Genomic DNA, 23,794 nt, shown 5'->3' with positions numbered 1-23,794 from the left:
GATGTTGAGACAGTTTAACTCTTCATAACCATAAAGAGAGATTAGAGAAAATAGGAATCCCAATTTCTCTTGGAACTGGAACTGTTTGTATTTATCATTCCTTTAGCTTCAGATTAAAGTTTAAATTTTATGTTAACTCTTGACATATTAGGCCTGATGTTTTGCAACCTCTGTTTGCAGTTCCACCCGCTATCCCATTGTGCCGGCTTCAAGGAGCTGTTGCTGTTGGAAACGATGTCACTCTGACTTGTAGTTCAGAAGAAGGTCTCCCGCTCCCAACATATTCCTGGGAAAAGCTTGATTCAATTGCTAAACTGCCACCAATGTCAGTAGAGGGTAAGCTCAATACTCAGGTTTATAATGTGTCTAATTGAGCATATTTTTGAGATTATTATCCTGAATTTTAATGTAAAATGTTGCTTCCAGTTTAAGAATTTTTAAAATTCTGTACAGAAAATCATAAATGTTTTTATTTGATTATACATATTTTACTGAAGATATCTCTAATTTTCAAGTCAAAATCTCAGTGTCAGTGTTCCAATATAAAACCTGCTCCCCTGTTGCAACATAGAATTTATATATTTAATTAATAATGATGGCTAAGTGTATATTTCAGATATAATTACAGCAAAAATAGTTGCCTCATTTATACAAATAAGACATTGAGACTTTTTAACTGACAAGACCTTTGTTTTTGAAATGCAGCATAGGGAATTGATAAAAATAAATGCAATGCATTCAGTACAACAACAGTGGTGAACTGTAAATTATTTGCAAATGAGAGTAAGACAAATGACAGAGATTAATGAGGAAGTCATGACTAGGGAAGAAAAGATCAGACAACATTAATCTAAGGAATAATGAAATGGATTGTGTAAAATATCAGGAGATTATGGTGAATAGTGATGGACTCAGATACTATTCTTAGCCGGGAGTTACATTAACGTAACAGATATAGATTACAGCATTGAGATAGTACATTGGCATGGGACATTGTTGTTCACCTCTTCAGACCTCTTAGTGCTTGCTGCTAAGGGTAACAAATGAAAAGAATTCCTGCACTCTAAGGTCCTTTATACAGTGGAAGTGAGTTTGCAAGCAGAACATTTATTTCCTGAATGAGTGCTGTCACCTCTGGCAGATCTGTGTTGAATGTCTGGTGACAGCTTTTTTAAATGCACAATCAACATTGGTATGAAAACAAAATAATTCTTTGAAATTAGATAGGACTTCTAAAATCATGCCACATGCGTAGCAAGAAAGCAGAAGGAACGGAAATCATTGGCAAGTAAGAAAGAGAAAGGTCATTTGGGCCATTAAGCCAACTATTTGCAATGCATCATGTGCAATTCAGACTGTCATGGATGCGACACAACTTATTTAATCTCTTCAAGGAAGGAAATAACCAGAGAGAAAAGCGCAAAGGCAGAGTGCCTAAAATTGCTTCTGGAAAACAATTTGGTAAAATTGTGTGATATTAATCTAATACATTGCAATCTATATTATTCACCTGCCGTGTTGTGTTTTGTGATATTTCCAAACTGCTGGGAGCCTGGAATTATTTAGTCTTCAATGCTGTTGGCTCTCCTGATTGCCTATGTCAGAATTGGATATTTGTAGCCCTCATTTTCAAGATGCTTCATTAAAATTCTTTACGAGGGACGTTGTTTTAGGGAGGCCTATGTTATAATTATGACGTGTCAGACATGTGATTTAATGACACACAACAGTGGATTATATGTTTACAACGCAAGATAAAATTAACGATCATTTAGAAACTCTGGTGTTAATTGAAAACAGCCACCATAGTAAAAACAAGAGGTGCTTGGCAAATTTAATAGATTTTTGATGGAAGGAATAATACAGGGTTAAAGAGAGTGCAGCAATTGTAAAGAATATGTATTTTAGAACACGTCTAATAAGGTATCTGACGAGATGCTTGAGGCCAATGATGTAAAAGTGAAGAGAGGGGATGAGAGGAAGTTCTTTGTGCAGTGGCACATTGAAGACACTCCTGTGGGAAAAATTGAGATAGATAATATATTTGTAATGCAAAATTAGATTAATTACTTGAAGGGAATTATGGGTAAAAGAATGTGCAGTGGGATTAGCTTTTACCTTTCATGACTTCTTAGAGCAACTGCAGAGGACCAAATGCTCTCATTTTTTACCGTAAACTTCTGAACCTATGGTTGTACATTTAAATCATTTGGTTAGAATTTCATTATTTGCTGATTTAAAACAGTGTGAAATAATAATTTAATTAAAACAACTGAAATTTTACATTTAATATTGCAGAGAATGATTTTATTCCATTCTCAGTTTGTTGGCACATCCCACTGAAAAATCCATGTGGCAAATACTGATGATCATCCACCCCCAGTCCTTCCATTTTTGACTTATTTCCCATACCCCATCATCAGCAACCCTCATCATCCGTTTTCATCCTTCCTCCTCCTCCTACTTTCAACCATCTGCTACCGCACATTATACCAACTATATCCCCTCCCCCATCTGGTGCCATCTGCCCTTCCCCCTTTCCCTATTGGCTTCCATTATCACCTTCCTTATCAAATTCCAGCAAAAATGGCTTTGGTGTTCCTGCTTATTACCCTCTAACAGTGGATCCACTTCACCTTCTGCTCTCCCTTCCTGGCTCCATCTGCCTAGTTTTATCCTTTGCCTCCTTATGCCTATCATCCACCCACCTCTGTTTCCCAACTCCAGCCCTATTCTCCCCAGCCTACGTCTATTGATGACTTATCCTTCATTCTGCCTTGGTTTACCACCCACCTACTGTCTCCTGTCTCTCACCCCTCCGCCAACACTCCGCACTGGTAATGTTCCCTCTCTGCTTTACGTCCTGCTGCAGTGCCTCAACCTGAAAAGCTAGCAGTTCCCTCCCCTCCCACTCTCTGCAGATGCTGCTTGACTTGCTGAGACCCCCCGCCCCCAGCTGAATGCTTGTTGCTGCAGATTCCAGCATTTGGAGTCTCTTGTGTTTCCATGTTATTCGGTACAGCTGCTCATACATCAAAATATGAACAACATCTTGCCTTGGGAACCCACAAGAGATAGATAGTCTCATGAGCAAAGGTTTGACAGGCTTGGCTCATATCCACGGGAGTTGTAAGTTTCTTGAATGAAACTTACAAGTCCGTGAGTGTGGATGTGGGAGAAACAAAAACTTGAAAATAAGAGATTGAGGTTGCTCATTTATGACTAATAAGACGAGATTTTGTTTTCTCTCTGACCGGTCGTGAATCTTTGGAGTTCTTTCTTAAAGTGCAAGGAAGCAGTGTCTTTGAATATTTTTGAGACAGAGATAGGTAGACAGTTGATAAATCAAGGAGTAAAAGGATAATGTTTATTAAGGATAATAATTTGTGGCACTCGGACACATGATAAAATAGGTCAAAGTCAGCATGATTTTCTTTGGGAGAAAACTTGGAATTCTTTGAGGAAATTACAGGCAGGATAGACAAAGGGAGTGAATGTTGTTGACTTGGATTTTCAGAAGGCCTTTGTCAAGGTGCCATACATGATGCTGCTGAACAATTAAGAGTGCATCGAATGATAGGAAAGGTAACTGGCATGGCCCGAAGATTGGCTGACTGGCAGAAGGCAAAGAGTAGGATTAAACAGGGCCCTTTCTGGTTGGCTAATGGTGACTAATGGTGTTCCGCAAGGGTCACTGTTAGGTCCACTATTTTTCACATTTTTCACGTTATATGTTAAGAATATGTGTGACAGAAATGATGGCTTAATAGCCAGGTTTATGGAAGATGCAAAGATACTATAGGTGGAGGGGCAGGCAATGTTGAGAAAGCAGGGAGTCTACAAAAGGATTTAGATTGGGAGAGTGGGCAAAGAAGTGGCAGATGGAGTTCAGTGTAAGGATGTATATGGTCATGTACTTTGGTCGAAGAAGTGAAAGGGTTGACTAAATGGAGAGAAAATACAAAAAAACTGAGTCACAAAGGGACTTGGGAGTCCTTGTGCAGGATTCCCTGAAGGTTAATTTGCAGATTAATTCTGTGGTGAGGAAGGCAAATGCAATGTTGGTATTTATTTTGAGAGGACTGTAATATAAAAGCAATGATATAATGCTGAGGCTTTACAAGGCAATGGTCCGACCACAATTGGTGTACAGGTGCACATTCCTTTATCCGAAATTCTGAAATCCAAAAAGCTTCGAAAACCAAAGTTTTTTTCGCCAACAGCTGACGTCACTTGGGTGTGACGTGGCAGCACTAGCAGAGGCTGCCAGATGTCAGTTGTGGCTCAGCGCTCGTACTGGTTACACGTGCATTTGCTGTTCGCTGATATTTTGTGTTCAGTGTTGACTTTGTGTTTAATTTCACTGTGAAAATGTCAAAAAGAGCTGCAGATACCCCTATGGGTAACAATGAGAAAAAGAGAAGGCAGCATCTATCATTATCAATAACGCAGAAAGTGCAGTTATTACAGAAGCTTGATCGTGTTGTGTCTGTGCGGCGTCTTACTGAAGAAAATAATGGCATGAACATTGACTTCTCTAACTTCCGCTAGGCCCCACCTCCCCCTCGTACCCCATCTGTTACTCATTTTTATGCACACATTCTTTCTCTCACTCTCCTTTTTCTCCCTCTGTCCCTCTGAATATACCTCTTGCCCATCCTCTGGGTCACCCCCCCCTTGTCTTTCTTCCTGGACCTCCTGTCCCATGATCCTCTCATATCCCCTTTTGCCTATCACCTGTCCAGCTCTTGGCTCTATCCCTCCTCCTCCTGTCTTCTCCTATCATTTTGCATCTCCCCCTCCCCCTCCAGCTTTCAAATCCCTTAGTCCTGACGAAGGGTCTCGGCCTGAAACGTCGACTGCGCCTCTTCCTATAGATGCTGCTTGGCCTGCTGCGTTCACCAGCAACTTTGATGTATGTTGCTTGAATTTCCAGCATCTGCAGAATTCCTGTTGTTTACTGTATATGATGTATATTTTTATGTTTTATTGAATGTTTTTGTTGGAAATAAATTTTTTTCTTGAGATTATTCCCTAAACAATACAGTATAACAGCTATTTACATAGCATTTACATTGTATTATGTATTATAATTAATCTAGAGATGATTTGTAGTATACGGGAGGATGTGCATGGGATGTATTTGGTGCGCCACTGGGTCCTAAAGTCCACCGCAGGTTAAATAAGGGACTTGAGCATACGTGTTTTTTGGTATTATGGGGGGGATCTGAAATCCGAAAAATTCTGAATTCTGAAATGCAACTGGCCCTAAGGATTTTGGATAAGGGATTGTGAACCTGTACTGTATTGTGAACAGTCTTGGGCCACATACATTAGAAAGAATGTGCCGGCATTGGAGTGCTTCCAGAAAAGGTTTACGACAGTAATCCTGGGAATGGAAGTGTTAATGTTTGAAGCACTTTTGATTGCTCTGGGCCAGTACTTGCTGGAGTTTAGAAGTATGAGGGGGAATCTCATTAAAACCTACTGACTATTGACAGACCAAAATAGAGTGAACACAGAGAGGATATATTCAAAAGTGAGATTGTCTAGGACCAGAATGTGGAGCCTCAGAATAGAAGGGCGTCCCCTTAGAACAGGGATGAGGAGTAATTTCTTTAGCCAAAAGGAGGTGAATCTGGAATTCATTGCTATAGATGGCTGTGGAGGTCAAATCATTGGGTGTATTTAAAGCAGAGGTTGATAGGTTCTTGATTAGTAAGGACATCAAAGTTCATGGGGAGAAAGCAGGAAAATGTTGGTGAGAGGGAAAATAAATCAGCCATGATCGAATAGCAGAGCACACTCAATGGGCCGAATGGTTTAATTCTGCTTCTCTGTCTTTTGGTTACAGTCTTATTTATATGTATAGATCGTATCTAAGTTTGAAATAAGGTTCTCTAGACCAAAGGAGGCCTTAACAGGAAATCTTTACATATATTTCACATACACAAATAAACAATAATAATAACAAAACTAAATAGTGAAACATGTCCTCATGTTTTTCACAATCATCAAAGGAAAAGAAATATAACAGTTCACAAACTTCACATATTTAACAAAGAAATAAAATAAAAACACATCAGAAAAAAAAACTGTAGAAGCACTCAACAACACACAGCTATTTCAAAATGACTGTGCACCTTGACGTCCAAGAAACTCCAATAAAGGTTTCCACACATTTTCAAATTCTCCTGCCCTTCCTCTGGTTATGTAAGTCAGTCTCTCCAATACAATACAAGATGCCATCTCCTTCACCCATACGTGTATCGAAGGTATATCCATTTTTCTCCAAGATAAAGCTGTCATCCTCCTGGCCTGCAGGAGTCCAAAGTCAATTAAAATTGACTGTTTTGAACTAACAGTAAAGTTCTTTGGACATATACCTAGTACACACATTTTTGCTTGGTGGGGCACTTTTACTCCAACAATCTCAGATATAGTCTGAACAACTGTTTTCCAGTATTTTTTAAATTTTGGACAGTCCGATACACAGTGAAACAGAGTACGCTTTTCTTCTAAACATTTAACACAAGTGTCCGGGATGTCAGGAGACCAATGGTCAGTTTGACCAGGGTAATATAAGTTCTCATTAACCATTTTTATTGTAATAGCATCATTCTTGTGTTAATTGATTGTTTTTGGGCTTTTAAGCATGCCTATTTCCCACTCAGTTTCTTGTATGTCCTCTTGAGTATCCAGTCTCCATGCCTCTAGCCTGTCAAAGGTGGACTCCTTATCGTATGACATCAAAGCTGTATAGAATAAAGAAATCTGATTCCTCCCCTTTAGGTTTAGAAGTATAAGATTTTCAAGATGTGATAGTGGTGGTTCAGATATTAAATGCTTATATTTTGATAGTATGAAATGTTTCAGTTGCAAATATTTTAAAAAGTGTTTTTTAGGAATATGGCATCTCTAACACAATTGATCAAATGTAATCAAATTGATCAAAATGTCGGCGGGAGGAGAAGATGGCGGCACAACGCAGCGCGCAGCAGCCACTCCAGTGGTGATATCTGTTATTTGTCAAGTAGGGTGCCGTGCACAATCCTGATTTGATGGAGATGGATGTGAGAGCACGGAGGAACATCTGGTGAAACTTCTGAAATGCCTGCTTCACTGCTGCTGCTACTGTGTGGTCCAGAATCTCCGGAGGAGAAGGCCCCGAGTCCTTGGTTTTGCTTGTTGTTCGGCGGCTGGGGCGGGGTCAAAGCGCTCGGCAGAGGATGGTGCTCGGAGAGGCTATGTCGGAGGGGCTGGTTGGAGGCTCGAAGTTTTCGGACGGACTCAGAGTCCGTTGTGGTCGGGTGCTTCCAGTGGTGCTGCATCGGCAAGTTTGTGGCGCTTGGAGGTTCATGGCAGGGAGAGTTTCTCCCTTCTGCCACCTGCATGAGTTGATGAGTCTATCGGGACTTTGAGACTTTTTTTTACCGTGCCCATGGTCTGCTCTTTATCAAATTATGATATTGCTTTGCACTGTTGTAACTATGTGTTATAATTATGTGGTTTTGTCAGTTTTAGTCTTGGTTTGTCCTGTGTTTTCTTGTGATATCATTCTGGAGGAACGTTGTATTATTTTTTAATGCATGCATTTCTAAATGACAATAAATGAGGACTGAGTGTCCTCATAATCTAATCTAATACGATTACCATTCATATAAAGTCTTCTGTTTTCTGCATCTTTAACAGTTCCTTGCACCACCGCCTTTGAAAGTCCAGTTTTCACTATCCTGGGAATTTACTATTCATTTGAAGTTTAACCAGGTTGGCTAAAAAAATACTAGGCTGGTTATTCTAAAGCAAATGGCTTGTATCTTGACTTTCATGATCTACAAGTCAAAGATATTGAAACTCAAGAAGCTTCACACCATCCAAGTCAAAGCAGCCCATTCGTTTGGCAGTTCTTTTGTCACCTTTAATGATTGCTCTCTCCATCACCACTGCAGTGTAGCCACAGAGTGTATATCTGCTCTAAATGCTTGCCAAGTTTTCTATGGTAGCTCTAACGTTTGCTTTTTGCAGCTGGTGCATGGCTGTGCTGTCATCTAAACTTCCCTCCCAGGCCACAAGCTACACAGATTTGGAAATATAGTTGCTGGGTCAATACCAGATGCTCCTTGTCCAGCTGAGCAACATTCCCCGGTAATAATTTAGCTTGGACAGCTTGTTCACTTCCTGCACTGTAACCCTTGGAATTGTGCTGTGGAAATACTTGCTGAGTGTGCAGCAGGCTGCCCCAAACTCACCTCTATCATCCCTAGATGCAAATACATTTAGCACACTTATCGCCCTGAGAATTTTTCCTTTGTTTATTGTAATTCATCTGGGATATCTCAAGGACGGCGTGTGGGCCATCATTCAGGGAGCCAAATATTCTGACTACCTTTCTTCAAACAGTTATGATTCTACGATTTGACATAAGGTAAAGATTTCACAAGAATTGTCAAGGCTTCATTGACAATAGTAGTAATCTCGAGATTATTACTACAATAGTAGTAATCTTGGGATTACTGCCTGTGCCATGCGACAGTGAGAGTAGGAATGGAATAAGGTGGAGGATAAATGCCTGGCTGAGGGATTGGAGCAGGGGACAGGGATTCAAGTTTCTGGATCATTGGGACCTCTTTTGGTGCAGGTGTGACCTGTACAAAAAGGACGGGTTTCACTTGAATCCTAGGGAGACCAGTATCCTGGTGGGGAGATTTGCAAAGGCTACTGGGGAGACTTTAAACTAGAATGGTTGGGGGATGGGAATCAAATTGAAGAGACTAGGAGAAAGGAGATTAGTTTACAAATAGAGAAAGCTAGTAGACAGTGTGTGGGGGAGGATAGGCAGGGGACAACCGAAGATGTAGGGGAGAAGGAAGAAAAAGGTAACAAAGTTGTGTGCGCCATTAGGGATAAACAGAGAGTAAGAGGCGGAGAGTTCTTAAATGCATCTATTTTAATGCTTAGGAGCATTGTTAGAAAGGTGGATGAGCTTAGAGCATGGATTGATACCTGGAAATATGATGTTGTAGCTATTAGTGAAACATGGTTGCAAGATGGTTGTGATTAGCAACTAAATATTCCTGGATTTCATTGCTTCAGGTGTGATAGAATCGGAGGGGCAAGAAGGGGAGGTGTTGCATTGCTTATCAGAGAAAATATTACAGCGGTGCTTTGGCAGGATAGATTAGAGGACTCGTCTAGGGAGGCTGTTTGGGTGGAATTGAGGAATGGGAAAGGTGTAGTAACGCCTATAGGGGTGTATTATAGACCACCTAATGGGGAACGAGAATTAGAGGAGCAAATTTTTAAGGAGATAGCAGATATTTGTAGTATGCACAAGGCTGTGATTGTGGGAGATTTTAATTTTCCACACATAGACTGGGAAACCCATTCTGTAAAAGGGTTGGATGGTTTGGAGTTTGTAAAATGTGTGCAAGATAGTTTTTTTGCAGCAATACATAGAGGTACCAACTAGAGAAAGGGCAGTGTTGGATCTCCTGTTAGGGAATGAGATAGGTCAGGGGACGGAGATATGTGTTGGGGAGCATTTTGGGTCCAGTGATCACAGTGCCATTAGTTTCAATATAATTATGGAGAAGGATAGGACTGGACCCAGGGTTGAGATTTTTGATTGAAGAAAGGCTAACTTTAAGGAGATGCGAAAGGATTTAGAAGGAGTGGATTGGGACAATTTGTTTTATATGAAGGATGTAATAGAGAAATGGAGGTCATTTAAAGGTGAAATTTTGAAGGTACAGAATCTTTATGTTCCTGTTAAGTTGAAAGGAAAGGTTAAAAGTTTGAGAGAGCCATGGTTTTCAAGGGATATTGGAAACTTGGTTTGGAAAAAGAGAGAGATCTACAATAAATATAGGCAGCTTGGAGTAAATGAGGTGCTCGAAGAATATAAGGAATGTAAAAGGAATCTTAAGAAAGAAATTAGAAAAGCTAAAAGAAGATATGAGGTTGCTTTGGCAAGTAAGGTGAAAATAAATCCAAAGGGTTTCTACAGTTATATTAATAGCAAAAGGATGGTGAGGGATAAAATTGGTCCCTTAGAGAATCTGAGTGGACGGCTATGTGTGGAGCCAAAAGAGATGGGGGAGATTTTGAACAATTCCTTTTCTTCGGTATTCACTAAGGAGAAGGATATTGAATTGTGTAAGGTAAGGGAAACAAGTAGGGTAGTTATGGAAACTATGATGATTAAAGAAGAGGAAGTACTGGCGTTTTTAAGGAATATAAAAGTGGATAAGTCTCCGGGTCCTGACAGGATATTCTCTAGGACCTTGAGGGAAGTTAGTGTGGAAATAGCAGGGGCTCTGACAGAAATATTTCAAATGTCATTAGGAACAGGGATGGTGCCAGAGGATTGGCGTACTGCTCATGTGGTTCCATTGTTTAAAAAAGGTTCTAAGAGTAAACCTAGCAATTATCGGCCTGTGAGTTTGACGTCAGTGGTGGGTAAATTGATGGAAAGTATTCTTAGAGATGGTATATATAATTATCTGGATAGACAGGGTCTGATTAGGAACAGTCAACATGGATTTGTGCGTTGAAAGTCATGTTTGACAAATCTTATTGAATTTTTTGAAGAGGTTACTAGGAAAGTTGACAAGGGTAAAGCGGTGGATGTTGTCTATATGGATTTCAGTAAGGCCTTTGACAAGGTTCCACATGGAAAGTTAGTTAGAAAGGTTCAATCGTTAGGTATTAATATTGAAGTAGTAAAATGGATTCAGCAGTGGCTGGATGGGAGATGCCAGAGAGTAGTTGTGGATAACTGTTTGTCAGATTAGAGGCCGGTGACTAGTGGTGTGCCTCAGGGATCTGTACTGGGTCCAATGTTGTTTGTCATATATATTAATGATCTGGATGATGGGGTGGTAAATTGGATAGTAAATATGCAGATGATACTAAGATAGGTGGCGTTGTGGATAATGAAGTAGGTTTTCAAAGCTTGCAGAGAAATTTAGGCCAGTTAGAAGAGTGGGCTGAAAGATGGCAGGTGGAGTTTAATGCTGATAAATGTGAGGTGCTACATTTTGGTAGGACTAATCAAAATAGGACATACATTGTAAATGGTAGGACACTGAAGAATGTAGTAGGACGGAGGGATCTAGGAATAATGGTGCATAGTTCCCTGAATGTGGAATCTCATATGGATAGGGTGGTGAAGAAAGCTTTTGGTATGCTGGCCTTTATAAAGCAGAGCATTGAGTATAGGAGTTGGGATGTAATGTTGAAATTGTATAAGGCATTGGTAAGGCCAAATTTGGAGTATTGTGTACAGTTCTGGTCACTGAATTATAGGAAAGATGTCAACAGAATTTAGAGAGTACAGAGAAGATTTACTAGAATGTTGCCTGGTTTTCATCTCCTAAGTTACAGAGAAAGGTTGAATGTTGGGTCTTTATTCTTTGGAGCGTAGAAGGTTGAGGGGGGCTTGATAGAGGTATTTAAAATTGAGGGGGATAGATAGAGTTGACGTGGATAGGCTTTTTCCATTGAGAGTGGGGGAGATTCAAACAAGAGGACATGAGTTGAGAGTTAAAGGGCAAAAATTTAGGGTAACATGAGGGGGAACTTCTTTACTCAGAGAGTGGTAGCTGTGTGGAACGAGCTTCCAGCAGAAGTGGTTGAGGCAGGTTCGATGTTGTCATTTAAAGTTAAATTGGATAGCTATATGGACAGGAAAGGAATGGAGGGTTATGGGCTGAGTGCAGGTTGGTGGGACTAGGTGAGAGTAAGAGTTCAGCACGGACTAGAAGGGCCAAGATGGCCTGTTTCCGTGTTGTAATTGTTATATGGTTATATGGTTCATCTAATTGACTTGCTTAAAGCAATCCGTAATGATTGACAGAAAGCGGAAACTTTCCTTCAGAGCTTCTCCATCTCTGTGTCTTAACACCTGCTGGTGAGCCAGTGATGGTGTAAACTTCCATACCAAAACTGACCATAGGGTTGAAGAACAACACCAGTAATAATTAACGGATGTTCTGTACTTTTGGGAGCTTGCAATTAGGCAAAGCTTGTGTGTGTACAGCTGATGCCTACTTTCTTCACGAGAAAATGATAAATGTCTTGTCCCTATTGGACAAGATTTTTTGTCATGAGTCGACACATCTTTGAACAGCCATATGACAGATTTAGCATTCATCCGTGATAGCTTGAAAATTTAATGCCGTGATGACATTTACCGGCATATGAAGTAATATCCCTACAGTGAAAGACTCGTGGCAAGCAAGCCTCAGGGTGTTGTGCAACTACCTTGCTTGTGAAGCTGGGATTGAAAGACAGGTTTGCCTGACATATCCAGGTTTGACTGATTCTACAAGTGCAGTCCTAGAGTAAAGGCAGTTTTGTATCATAAGATCAAAGTACAAATTGGTAATGGCAGGGCAGTTAGCATTAGTAGATGAACAACTAGATATCAACTTTTAAATGTTTAGCCAATACCCTGAACTGCTGATGAGGAAAACTTTATATTGATTGCAAACCATTGCAAAACTTATCGTCAAAATGCATGTGCAAGCCTGAAGGAGGAATTTAGTATTGAGGAAACAGGTATATTTTCGAGTGTAAATGCATATGCACCAAATCCAAGGACAAAAATCACCTTTTGGAATCTTATTTATGTTGGATTTTGTTTAGAGTTTGGAGTGGATTAACTAGCTGGCAACCTTTCTTCCTGCTCAATCTATTCTACCTAACTTTTGGGTAAAGATGTTCCTTTTAATAATTAAGAAGTACATAACATTTCAACAAGGGTTTAAAATATTAAAGTAGCAATAACATTTTCATCATGGCATAAAATATAGATTTATTCAAGATATAAAAAAATTTAAAAATCTCACAATGAAATGGGCCAATTTTTAAGATGTCCTAAGATTGTTCAGTTCTCTTAGAAATATTTTTGTTAAGAATAAGGACCTGTTTCCAAGTAGTACAAATTAAATGTGGGGGAAAATATCACAGTTATTTAATTTTCTTGAGTTACATCTAACTAAAAGGAAGCTGGATTAAATCTGCATCTGGAGTGGCTTTCCATCTCCTTTTAGTAAAGAAGGACCTGGACTGACTTTCCCTCTGCGATCCCGTTGTAAGTGTGGGTCCTGGTTTTAGTTTCTCCTGGTGAGAAAACAAAATGGCACTGATGATTATGTAAGGGTGTTTTGCGGGCAGCTCACAAAACTACTAGATATACAAGATATATCACTACACTGCTGCTCTACTCGCTTTATTCCTATGATTGTGTGGCTAAGTATAGCTCCAAAGCCATATTTCAATTTGCTGATGACACCACTGTTGTTGAGTGAATCAAAGGTGATGATGAATAGGTATATAGGAGGGGGATTGAAAATTTGATTGAAAGATGCCACAACAACAACTTTTCACTCAACGAGAGCAAAACCAAAGAGCTGATTATCAATGAGGGGAGCAAGAAGCCAGAGGTCCATGAGTCAGTATCTTTAAATTCCTTGCCGATATCATATCAGTGAGTCTGTCCTGGGACTAGTATATAAGTGCCATCACAAAGGAAGTATGACAATGCTTTACTTTCTTAGAAGTTTGCGTAGGTGTGGCATTTCACCTAAAATTATATTATTGTTTATTGGTGAGGCTGCATGAGGTTTAAAAAGAGCTCGGGGTTGTTTTGGAACTTTTCAGCAGGCTGCAATCATTGTGATCTTTTTGGTACTTGCCAGGGGCTAATAAAAAGAAGTGAGGTGTCAGCAGAGCAGCTATTGTTGGAGTGGCCCTGTGTTAGTGATCACGCTTTGGCTGAAGAGGCTTAGGTGAGAACTGGCACAGGCTGGAACTTAAGCTTGAGAAGTTAGAGGTATAACATTGTAGGCAGGGTGGTAGTTCAGGCAGTGGAATGCTTCTTCTGTGAGATGTGGGATTTCAGGGACTTGACATTCTTTCTGAAGATTACAACTGCAAGAATTGCACCCAGCTTCAGCTCCTGTCTTGCAAGGTCAAGGAACTGGAGCTGGAGCTGGATATACTCAGGAACACCTGGGCGGGGGGGAGGGGGGCGGGCTGAAACCCTCATAGATGAGACATTTACTGAGATGGTCACACCCAGAATACAGGCTTCAGATAGTAAATGGGTGACCACCAGGAGAAGTAAGGGGAGTAAGCAGTTGGTGCAGGGTTCCCCTATGGCCATCCCGCTCAGCAACAAGTGTACCCTTTGGATACTGTTGGGGGTGAAAGAACTATCAGGGCACAGCAGCAGCCAGGCCCATGGCACTGTGGCTGGCCTTGAGGCTGAAAAGGGAAGAGTAAAGTCAGGCAGAGTCATACTGATAGGAGACTCAATAGTTGGGAGGCACAAATTGGTAATAACACCTCCACAATAACCATCCACACAAGGCTGTGTGCTTAACCTCCTGCTCTATTTGCTGTATTCCTCTGATTTTGTGGCGAAGTGTAGCTCCAATGTCATATTTAAGTTTGCTGATGACACCATTGCTGTGAACCAAATCAAAGGGGGCAATGAATTGGCACGTAGGAGTGAGAAAACTGCAGTTAGCAGATTCTGTGGCCACGAAAGAGAAGACAGGATGGTGTGTTGCCTCTCAGGCATTGGGGTCCAGGATATATCAGGGCAGCAGCAGAAGACTCCCAAGAGAGGGTGAGCAGCCAGAGGTTGTGGTGCATATTGTTACCAATGACATTGGTAAAAAGGAGGAAGGGGTCCTGTGCAGGGGGCAGGGTTTCAGGTTTCTGGATTATTGGGATCTCTTCTGGGGAAGGTATGACTTGTACAAAAAAGGACGGGTTGCACCTAAACCTGAGGACTTAACCCACTCACTGCCATTTTGCTGTCATTTTTGCCTGTCCTTCCTTACAGTTTTACTACACAATGCATCAACTTGTATACCGATTGCTCCATCCTCAGCTCCCCCTGCCAAATTAGTTCAAACCCTCTCCAGCAGCTCTAGCAAACCTGCCTGCAAGGATATCAGAGTTAAGAAACTACAGAAGTAAAAGTACCCTGATGGGAGTTGTATACAGGCCATTGAACAGGAGCCAGGAATTTGGGATATATATTACAACGGGAGATAGGAAAGGCATCCAATAAGGGGGATGTTGTGATAGTCATGGGGGATTTCAATATCCAGGTAGATTGGGAAAATCAGGTCCCAAGAGGGAAATTGTAGAATGCCTATGAGATGACAGCAGAAAAGCGGTGGCTGGAGTTTCTGGGGGCAATTCAGAAGGCACAGGATAGATACTGGGAGGAGGGAGGGAGGGAGGGAGGGAGGGAGAGAGAGAGAGAGAGAGAGAGAGAGAGAGAGAGAGAGAAGAAAAAAAAGAAAAAAGTGCTGCGCGTGCACAGCCCTCCGGTGAAAAACGATATCGTATCCGTTGAATAGGGGCCGTGGACAATTCTGATTTGATGGAGACGGACGTGAAAGCACAGAGGAACATCTGGAGAAATTTCTGAAACGCCAGTTCGCTGCTGTCGTTACTGCGCGGTCGGGAATCTTCCGGAGGGAAGGCCTCAAAATCCCCAGCTTTGCCTGCTGTTGGTGACCAAGATTGAGGTTGAATCGTTCGGACAGAGATGGCCCTCAGTACTCGGTGTCGGAGAGCCAATCGGAGGCTCGAAGTTTTCGGGTGACTCAGAGACAGACTGTGGTCGGGCATGGCAGGGAGAGTTTTTCTTCCTTCTCCCGTCTGCATGAGATGTGGGACATTTGAGAGACTTTGAACTTTTTACTGTGCTCATGGACTTCTTAATCAAGTAATGGTCTTGTTGCACTGTTGTAACTATATGTTACAATTATGTGGTTTTGTCAGTTTTTTCAGTCTTGGTCTGTCCTGTGTTTTGTGATATCACACCGGAGGAAATATTGTATCGTTTCTTAATGCACGCATTACTAAATGACAATTAAAGAGGACTGCGTGTCTTCAAAATCTAACTTTACAAAGATAAAGAAGTATTCTAAAGGGAGTATGGGGCAACTGTGGCTGACAAGGGGAGTCGAAAACAGCATAAAAAATGTGAGGGCATATAATATAGGAAAAATGGTCGGAAATTGGAGCATTAGGAAGCTTTTAAAAACCAACAGAAGGCAACTATAAAAAACCATGAAGAGATAAAGGATGAAATATCAAAGTAAACTAGCCAATAATATGAAAAGGGATAATAGAGGTTTCTTTTCTGATGTATAAAGAGTAAGAGAGAGGTGACAGTGGATATTGGACCACTGGAAAATGACACTAGAAAGGTAGTAATGAAGATAAAGAAATGGAAGATAGACTTAATAAGTAGTTTGTGTCCATCTTCACTGTGGAAGACCTGCATTATGCCAAAAATTCAAGAGCGATAGTGTTCATGAGTGTAGTTGCTGTTACTAATGAGAAAGTGCTTAGGAATCTGAAAGTTCTGAAAGTAGGTAGGTCACCTGGATGGACTGTACCCAGGGTTCAGAAGAGGTAGCTGAAGAGATTTTGGAGGCATTAGTAATGATCTATGAAGAATCACTAGATTCAGGAATGGTTCCAGAGGACTGGAACATTACAAATGTCAATCCACACTGTAAGAAATGAGAGAGGCAGAAGAAAGTAAATTATGACCAGTTAGCATTACTTAAGTGGTTGGAAGATGTTGGAGCCCATTATTAAGGAGGAGCATTTGGGGTACATGGAGGCACATGATAAAGTAGGCAAAAGTCAGTATGGTTTCCTTAAAGGGAAATCTTACCTGACATATCTGTTAGAATTCTTTGGGGAAATAACAAGCAGGGTAGACAAAGGAAAGTCATTGGATGTTGTTAACTTGAATTTTCACTTGTATGCACCTGGTCAAAGTCCTTGTGAAAATAAGAGTCCGTAGTATTGCAGGAAATAGTCCATAGTATTACACAAAAGATACTAGCATAAATAGAAGATTGGCTAACTGGCAGGAGGCAAAGAGTGGGAATAAATGGGGCTTATTCTTGTTGGCTGCTGGTGACTGGTTGTGTTCTGCCAGGTTCAGTACTGGGACCACTTCTTTTCATGTTATATGTCAATGGTTTGGATGACAGAATTGATAGATTTGTGGCTAAGTTTGTAAATGATTCAAAGCTAGGTGGAGGTTCGGGTAGGGTTGAGGACACAGGGAGCTTGCAGAAGGACTTAGACAGATTGGGAGAATGGGCAAAGAAGTACAGTAGCAGGTGAAATGGAGTGTTTGGAAGTGTATGGTCATGCACTTCTTTCGAAATGAGGAGGAAAGTAAAAAATCAGAGCTGCAAGAGGACTTGCAAGTCCTTGTGCAAGATTCTCTGAAGGATAATTTGCAGGTTGGGTTGAATCAGTGGTGAGGAAGGCAAATGCAAAGTTAGTATTCACTTTGAGAGGACTAGAAGGCCTTTTTGAAAGGCCTTTGAAAGGTGCCACACATGAGGTTACTTAACAAGATAAGAGCCCATGGAATTACGGGAAGGTTACATACGTGGATAGAGTGTTGCCTGATTGGCAGGAAACAGAGAGTGGGAATAAAGGGATCCTATTCTGGTTGGCTGCCGGTTACCAGTGGTGTTCCACAGGGGTCAGTGTTGGGGCCGCTTCTCTTTACGTTGTACATCAACGATTTAGATTATGGAATAGATGGCTTTGTGGTTAAGTTTGCTGATGATATGAAGATAGGTGGAGGGGCCGGTAGTGCTGAGGAAACGGAGAGTCTGCAGAGAGACTTGGATAGATTGGAAGAATGGGCAAAGAAGTGGCAAATTAAATACAATGTTGGAAAGTGTATGGTTATGCACTTTGGCAGAAGAAATAAACGGGCAGACTATTATTTAAATGGGGAGAGAATTCAAACTGCAACGGGACTTGGGAGTCCTCATGCAGGATACCCTTAAGGTTAACCTCCAGGTTGAGTCGGTTGTGAAGAAGGCGAATGCAATGTTGGCATTCATTTCTAGAGGAATAGAGTATAGGAGCAGGGATGTGATGTTGAGGCTCTATAAGACGCTGGTGAGACCTCACTTGGAGTACTGTGGGCAGTTTTGGTCTCCTTATTTAAAAAAGGATGTGCTGATGTTAGAGAGGGTACAGAGAAGATTCACTAGAATGATTCCGGGAATGAGAGGGTTAACATATGAGGAACGTTTGTCCACTCTTGGACTGTATTCCTTGGAGTTTAGACGAATGAGGGGGGGACCTCATAGAAACATTTTGAATGTTGAAAGGCATGGACAGAGTGGATGTGTCAATGTTGTTTCCCATGATGGGGGAGTCTAGTACGAGAGGGCATGACTTAAGGATTGAAGGGTGCCCAGTCAGAACAGAGATGCGAAGGAATTTTTTTAGCCAGAGGGTGGTGAATCTATGGAATTTGTTGCCACAGGCAGCAGTGGAGGCCAAGTCATTGGGTGTATTTAAGGCAGAGATTGATAGGTATCTGAGTAGCCAGGGCATCAAAGGTTATGGTGAGAAGGCGGGGGAGTGGGACTAAATGGGAGAAATGATCAGCTCATGATAAAATGGCGGAGCAGACTCAATGGGCCGAATGGCCGACTTCTGCTCCTTTGTCTTATGGTCTAATATCAGAATCAGAATCATGTTTATTATCACTGGCATGTGACGTGAAATTTGTTAAATTAGCAGCAGCAGTTCAATCCAATACATAATCTAGCAGAGAGAGAGAAAGAGAATAATAATAAATAAAATACAACATAATAAATAAACAAGTAAATCGATTATGTATATTGAATAGATTATTTTTAAAAATGTGCAAAAACAGAAATACTGTATATTAAAAGAAGTGGGGTAGTGTCTAAAACTTCAAAGTCCATTTAGGAATTGGATGGCAGAGGGGAAGAAGCCGTTCCTGAATCGCTGAGTGTGTGCCTTCAGGCCTCTGTACCTCCTACCTGATGGCAACAGTGAGAAAAGGGCATGCCCTGGGTGCTGGAGGTCTTTAATAATGGACGTATATACGAGCAAGGGTGTGATCCTGAGGCTTTAAAAGATGTTGGTCAGAGTACACTTGGAGTATTGGGAGCAGTTTTGGGTCCCTTATCCAAGAAAAGATGTGCTGGTAATGAAGAGGGGCATGAGAATGGTGTTGGGAATGAAATGCATGAGGGGTGTTTGATGGCTCTGGGCCTGTACTCATTGGAGTTTAGAAGAATGATGGGGGAGATCTCGTTGAAACCTATGGTGTATTGAAAGGCCTAGATAGTGTGAATGTGGAGAAAATGTTTCTTGTAGTAGGTGAGTCTAGAACCAGAGAGCACAGCCTCAGAATTGAGGGGCATCCTTTTAGAACAGAGATGAGGAGGAATTTCTTTAGCCAGAGGGCAGTGAACACGGGGAATTCAATGCCACGGACAGCTGTGGAAGCCAAGTCTTTGTTTCGGAGGTTGATAGTTTCTTGATTAGTCAGGGTGTCAAAAGTTATGGGGAGAAGGCAGGAGGATGGGGTTGTGAGGGTTAATATACAGCCATGATGGAGCAGACTCTATGGGCCAAGTGGCCTAATTCTGCGCCTTTGTTGTATGTCATTTATAACTTCGACAAGCTTCTTTAAGTTCATAATGGAGAGCATCCTAATTGGTTGTACCATGACCTGGTTTGGTATGGAAACACCAAAGCCCAGGAATGGGAAAGTCTTAGGAAAGTGGTGGATACAGCTTGGTCCATCACAGGCAAAGGCTTCCCACCCTCGAGCATGTTTACAATGAGTGCAGCCATCATCAAGGAGCCCCACCATTCAGCTAAGCTTCCTCTTCACCGCTGTATGAAGAAGGATGTACAGGAGTCTTGGCTCCCAGAGCAACACTTTCAAGAACATTTATTACCTGCAACCATCAGACTCTTCAACCATGTAGATGATTTCAGTCAGCACAACTCGGGGCTGGTTCCACAACCTACGGACTCCTTTCAAGGGCTCTGAACTCGTGTTCTCAGTATTTTTTTAAATTTGCACTATTTGTCTTTTTGTCTTCTTTTGCACATTAGTTGTTTGTCAGTCTTTGTTTATGTATGGTTTTTTCTAAATAAATTCCATTGTGTTTTTTTATTTTCCTGTAATTGCCTGCAAAAATGTATCTCAGAGTAGCATACGGTGGATATACACACTTTAATAATAAAGTTACTCTGACTTTGCTGGCGCCCTCAGCAGTTGCCTGCTACTTGGCCCTCTGTGCCACCTCAGAGCTAAGATTTAAGATTTCACTTGAGTTGGGGCCAGTTTCATTGATACAGTGTTAGAACCCTTTGGCTCACAATGTCTGCACTGCATTGGACTAATTCACTCCTGCCTATCCATGATCCATACCCCTCCAATCTCTGCATATTTGTGTGTCTGTCTAACAGCTGCTTAAACACCATTGTGTATCTGCTTCCAGGCACCTACCGTTCTCTGAGTTAAAAACTACTTTCCCTCCCCATTTCCTGTAGACTTTCTCCTTCTCAGCTGAAATGTGTGTCCTCTAGTACTTGACACTGCTACCTCAGAAGGATTGATTTGGCTTGTGTCTTGACTTGTAATAAAACAACACCAACATCCCTTGTTAACATTCCAGTTACAGGCAGTTTTACTGTGAAAACTAGTACTGCAAAGATGTATTCACAAATTCAAAACATGGTGTTGTATATATTTCTGAGCTTAGGATCGTAGGATTTTTGGAGGACAGAAGGAGGCTCTTTGAACCTGTGCCAGCTTTGTGTGCGTCGGTACATATAAAGTAAGTGTTTTAAAATAATTTTTATTTTTCTCAGAGACCCACAGCCAGCAGATGCACAGAGCCAGCTTTATCGATAATACAGCCTCACAGTGGGATAATTCAAAGCATGGCTGTTTGTTTCAGTACCATAAAAGTGCTGAAACCCAAGTGTGTGGGGTTCAGCATCTGCAAGTGTCAGTGGAGGTAGTAAAACTTCCATGGAACATTCGTCTAAAGATTGACAACTGGCTTATGTGTGATTGCGCATTCTGTACCTCTTCCTCAAGCCCTGTTGCTGGACAGGAATATTACACACAAAATGTGCTGAAACCTAACTGTAGTGGTTTTCTTTTGTTTCTGTGCTGTTTTGGGAAGAATGTTGCTGGATGTTCTTTAGGTGCTTTATCAGACAAAATGTGATCAGGACCTTCTTTGCTCCAGGGTCTGCACGTTGCTTTTCCCGGCAGCAACCCTTGCTGTCAAAGGACGCTGGTTGGTTTTGCAACCTCATGATTTAGGCAGTAGTAGTCGAGTCTACAAGTAGGACAAAGCCAATAGATAATTAATATTAAGGTTTGAATTTATCCTTTCCACCTCCTCTGGATGAAGAGAATGAATCATGTATGTTCTGCACCAATTTTATGAAATGCTGTATATCTTGGTGTGTGTCGGATATTTCTTCAGGGGTAAGGAGCAGGAACATTCAGTAACTGTGTCCTTGTAACTTTTAGTTTTGTGGTCCACGCTTCTCAACCTGGAGTCCAAGGGCCCCTTGCTTAATAGTATTCGTCCACGGCATAAAGAAGGTTGGGAACCCTGTTTGTAGGAATAGTTTATGAATTTGCAGTCCAAGTGTGGCTTTGTCTTTTAATAGAGATAAACGGAGATGCTGTTTCTTTCTTTCAACATTTCATGTTTCTGTTTAATTTCCCTCCGTTTTTTTGGTCATCAGTAACAAATAAATTGTGATATTTGTTGGCTCGTGATGCAGTTTGTATGTCTTAAAAAAATGATCTTTAAATGTCATTAGATTTTTGTACATGCATTCAATATTTTTTTCCAGATAAGATGCAGGGGACACTGATCCTCCGGAATATCAGCACAGCCATAAATGGCTTATACCAATGTACGGTTACTAACGTAATGGGATCCCACAACTGTGCCATTGACCTCCAGGTTATTGAACGTAAGTACATTGTCAGCACCAACTTTTTGCAGAAAATATAACAGTTTTGTGTTACTGTTTTCCTGTGAGTGCAGAATTCAGTTTGACAAAATTTTCAGTATATTCCATACAGTAACAATGATCAGAATATTTATGCTACTGAAAGGATTGTAAACATTAACTAGCTTGCTATTCAAGTAATTCAACCATATTATAAACCTAGCAAGGAGTTGTAGGCTTTCAACAAAACACTTAAGTTGGCATATTTATCATATAAACCTCCATCTCATCAGTTTAACTAAGCATTTGGCAAACAATTTTCTTCAATAACCCCTGCAATTACTGAGAAAAAATTTTGATACAGAAGAAAACTAAGTATGTTATAAGACTGTAAGACATAGCGGTCTTAAGACATGGACTATAAGACATTGGCCCTTCGAGTCTGCTCCACCATTCAATCATGGCTGATCCTTTTTTCCCCTTCCTCAACCCCATTCCTGGCCTTCTCCCTATAACCTTTGATGCCATGTCCAATCAAAAATCTATCGGTCTCTGCCTTAAATACACCCAAAACCTGGTCTCCACAGCTGCCCGTGGTAACAAATTCAACAAAATTCACCACCCTCTGGCTAAAGAAATTTCTCTGCATCTCTGTTTTAAATGGATGCCCCTCTATCCCGTGACAGTGCCTTCTTGTCCTAGACTCCCCACCAGGGGAAACACCCTTTCCACAACTACTCTCTCTAGGCCTTTCAACATTCAAAACATTTCAATGAGATCCTCCCTCATCCTTCTAAATTCTAGCGAGTGCAAACCCAGAGCCATCAAATGTTCCTTGTATGATAACCCTTTCATTCCCAGCATCACCTTAATGAACCGCCTCTGGACCCTCTTCAATACCAGCACATCTTTTCTTAGACGAGGAGCCTAAAACAGTTCACAGTACTCAAGGTGAGACCTCACCAGTGCCTTATAAAGCCTCAGCATCACATCCTTTCTCTTGTATCCTAGACCTCCTGAAATGAATACTAACATTGTATTTGTCTTCCTCACCACCAAGTCTACCTGCAAATTAACCTTCAGGGAATTCTGCACAAGGTCTCCCAAAGTCCCTTTGCATCTTCAGATTTTTGGATTTTCTCCCTATTTAGAAAATAGTCTGCACATATATTTCTACTACCAAAATGCATGACCATGCATTTTCCAACATGGTATTTCATTTGCCACTTTCTTGCAGATTCTCTTAATCTGTCTATGAATAAAGCTTGTGTCACATTTGAATTCATTTGTACTTGTCCCGCCATCTTCTCATTGCACTGGCCACATCCATCTAAGGAGGTTCACTAAACCCTGGTTTAAATGACCCATTTGCCTTGATATACAGTCATATATAATGGAGTGCCTGTTAAGATTGTGCACTCTGGTAGTGACTTGGAGTTTGAGCCCATAACATAGGAATCAAAAGAGAGAATTGAACCATTTTTTTTCCAAATTCTGTCCCACACTTTTGCACAACTGCCAACCTAAAGAGGTCTAGACATTGCAACTTTTTGCCTTTGTTTTTGCCAACTGTGTAGTCTAATTGCACCTGCCATATTTGTAACTCTTGCAAGTCTTTGGGCTCAAAGGGAAATGACCCTGAAAGGCTTACACCATGTCCTTCCATGAGAACTTGCAGTGCTAATTATCATCTCTGGACCTCCAGCCTCCAACAATGTCACATTGTCCTGGTGTGTGTGTGTGTGTCTGTGTGTGTGTGTGTGTGTGTGTGTGTGTGTGTGTGTGAGTGAGCTGGCTGGTGACTTAGTCTTCATCGGACCCTGTGGTGTGTGGTCCCAGGTTTGAATCCAGCCAGCTCCTGCATGCTTCCCATCCATGCTGGGTTGAGTGTTGAGTTAGCAACTTGGCCTCATAAAAAAAAGCAGACAAAATGCTTAGGAAACAGCAAAGGTTGCCA

General features: G+C 41.2%; 1 protein-coding gene across 2 annotated transcripts in view; it reads left to right on the top strand.

The window, feature by feature from the left end:
* igsf11 (immunoglobulin superfamily member 11) overlaps window positions 1–23,794 on the top strand; it is a 233,794-nt gene that overhangs the window by 196,962 nt on the left and 13,038 nt on the right. For both annotated transcript variants that reach the window (XM_063050868.1, XM_063050869.1), the window contains exons 4-5: window positions 181–336; window positions 21,736–21,858. In XM_063050868.1, the coding sequence (XP_062906938.1) occupies window positions 181–336; window positions 21,736–21,858 (279 nt within the window). The remainder of the gene's footprint in view (window positions 1–180; window positions 337–21,735; window positions 21,859–23,794) is intronic.

The sequence above is a fragment of the Mobula hypostoma genome, chromosome 6 (assembly GCF_963921235.1).
Source record: "Mobula hypostoma chromosome 6, sMobHyp1.1, whole genome shotgun sequence".
NCBI lineage: Eukaryota > Metazoa > Chordata > Chondrichthyes > Myliobatiformes > Myliobatidae > Mobula > Mobula hypostoma.
This window is presented reverse-complemented; position numbering and strand designations above follow the sequence as displayed.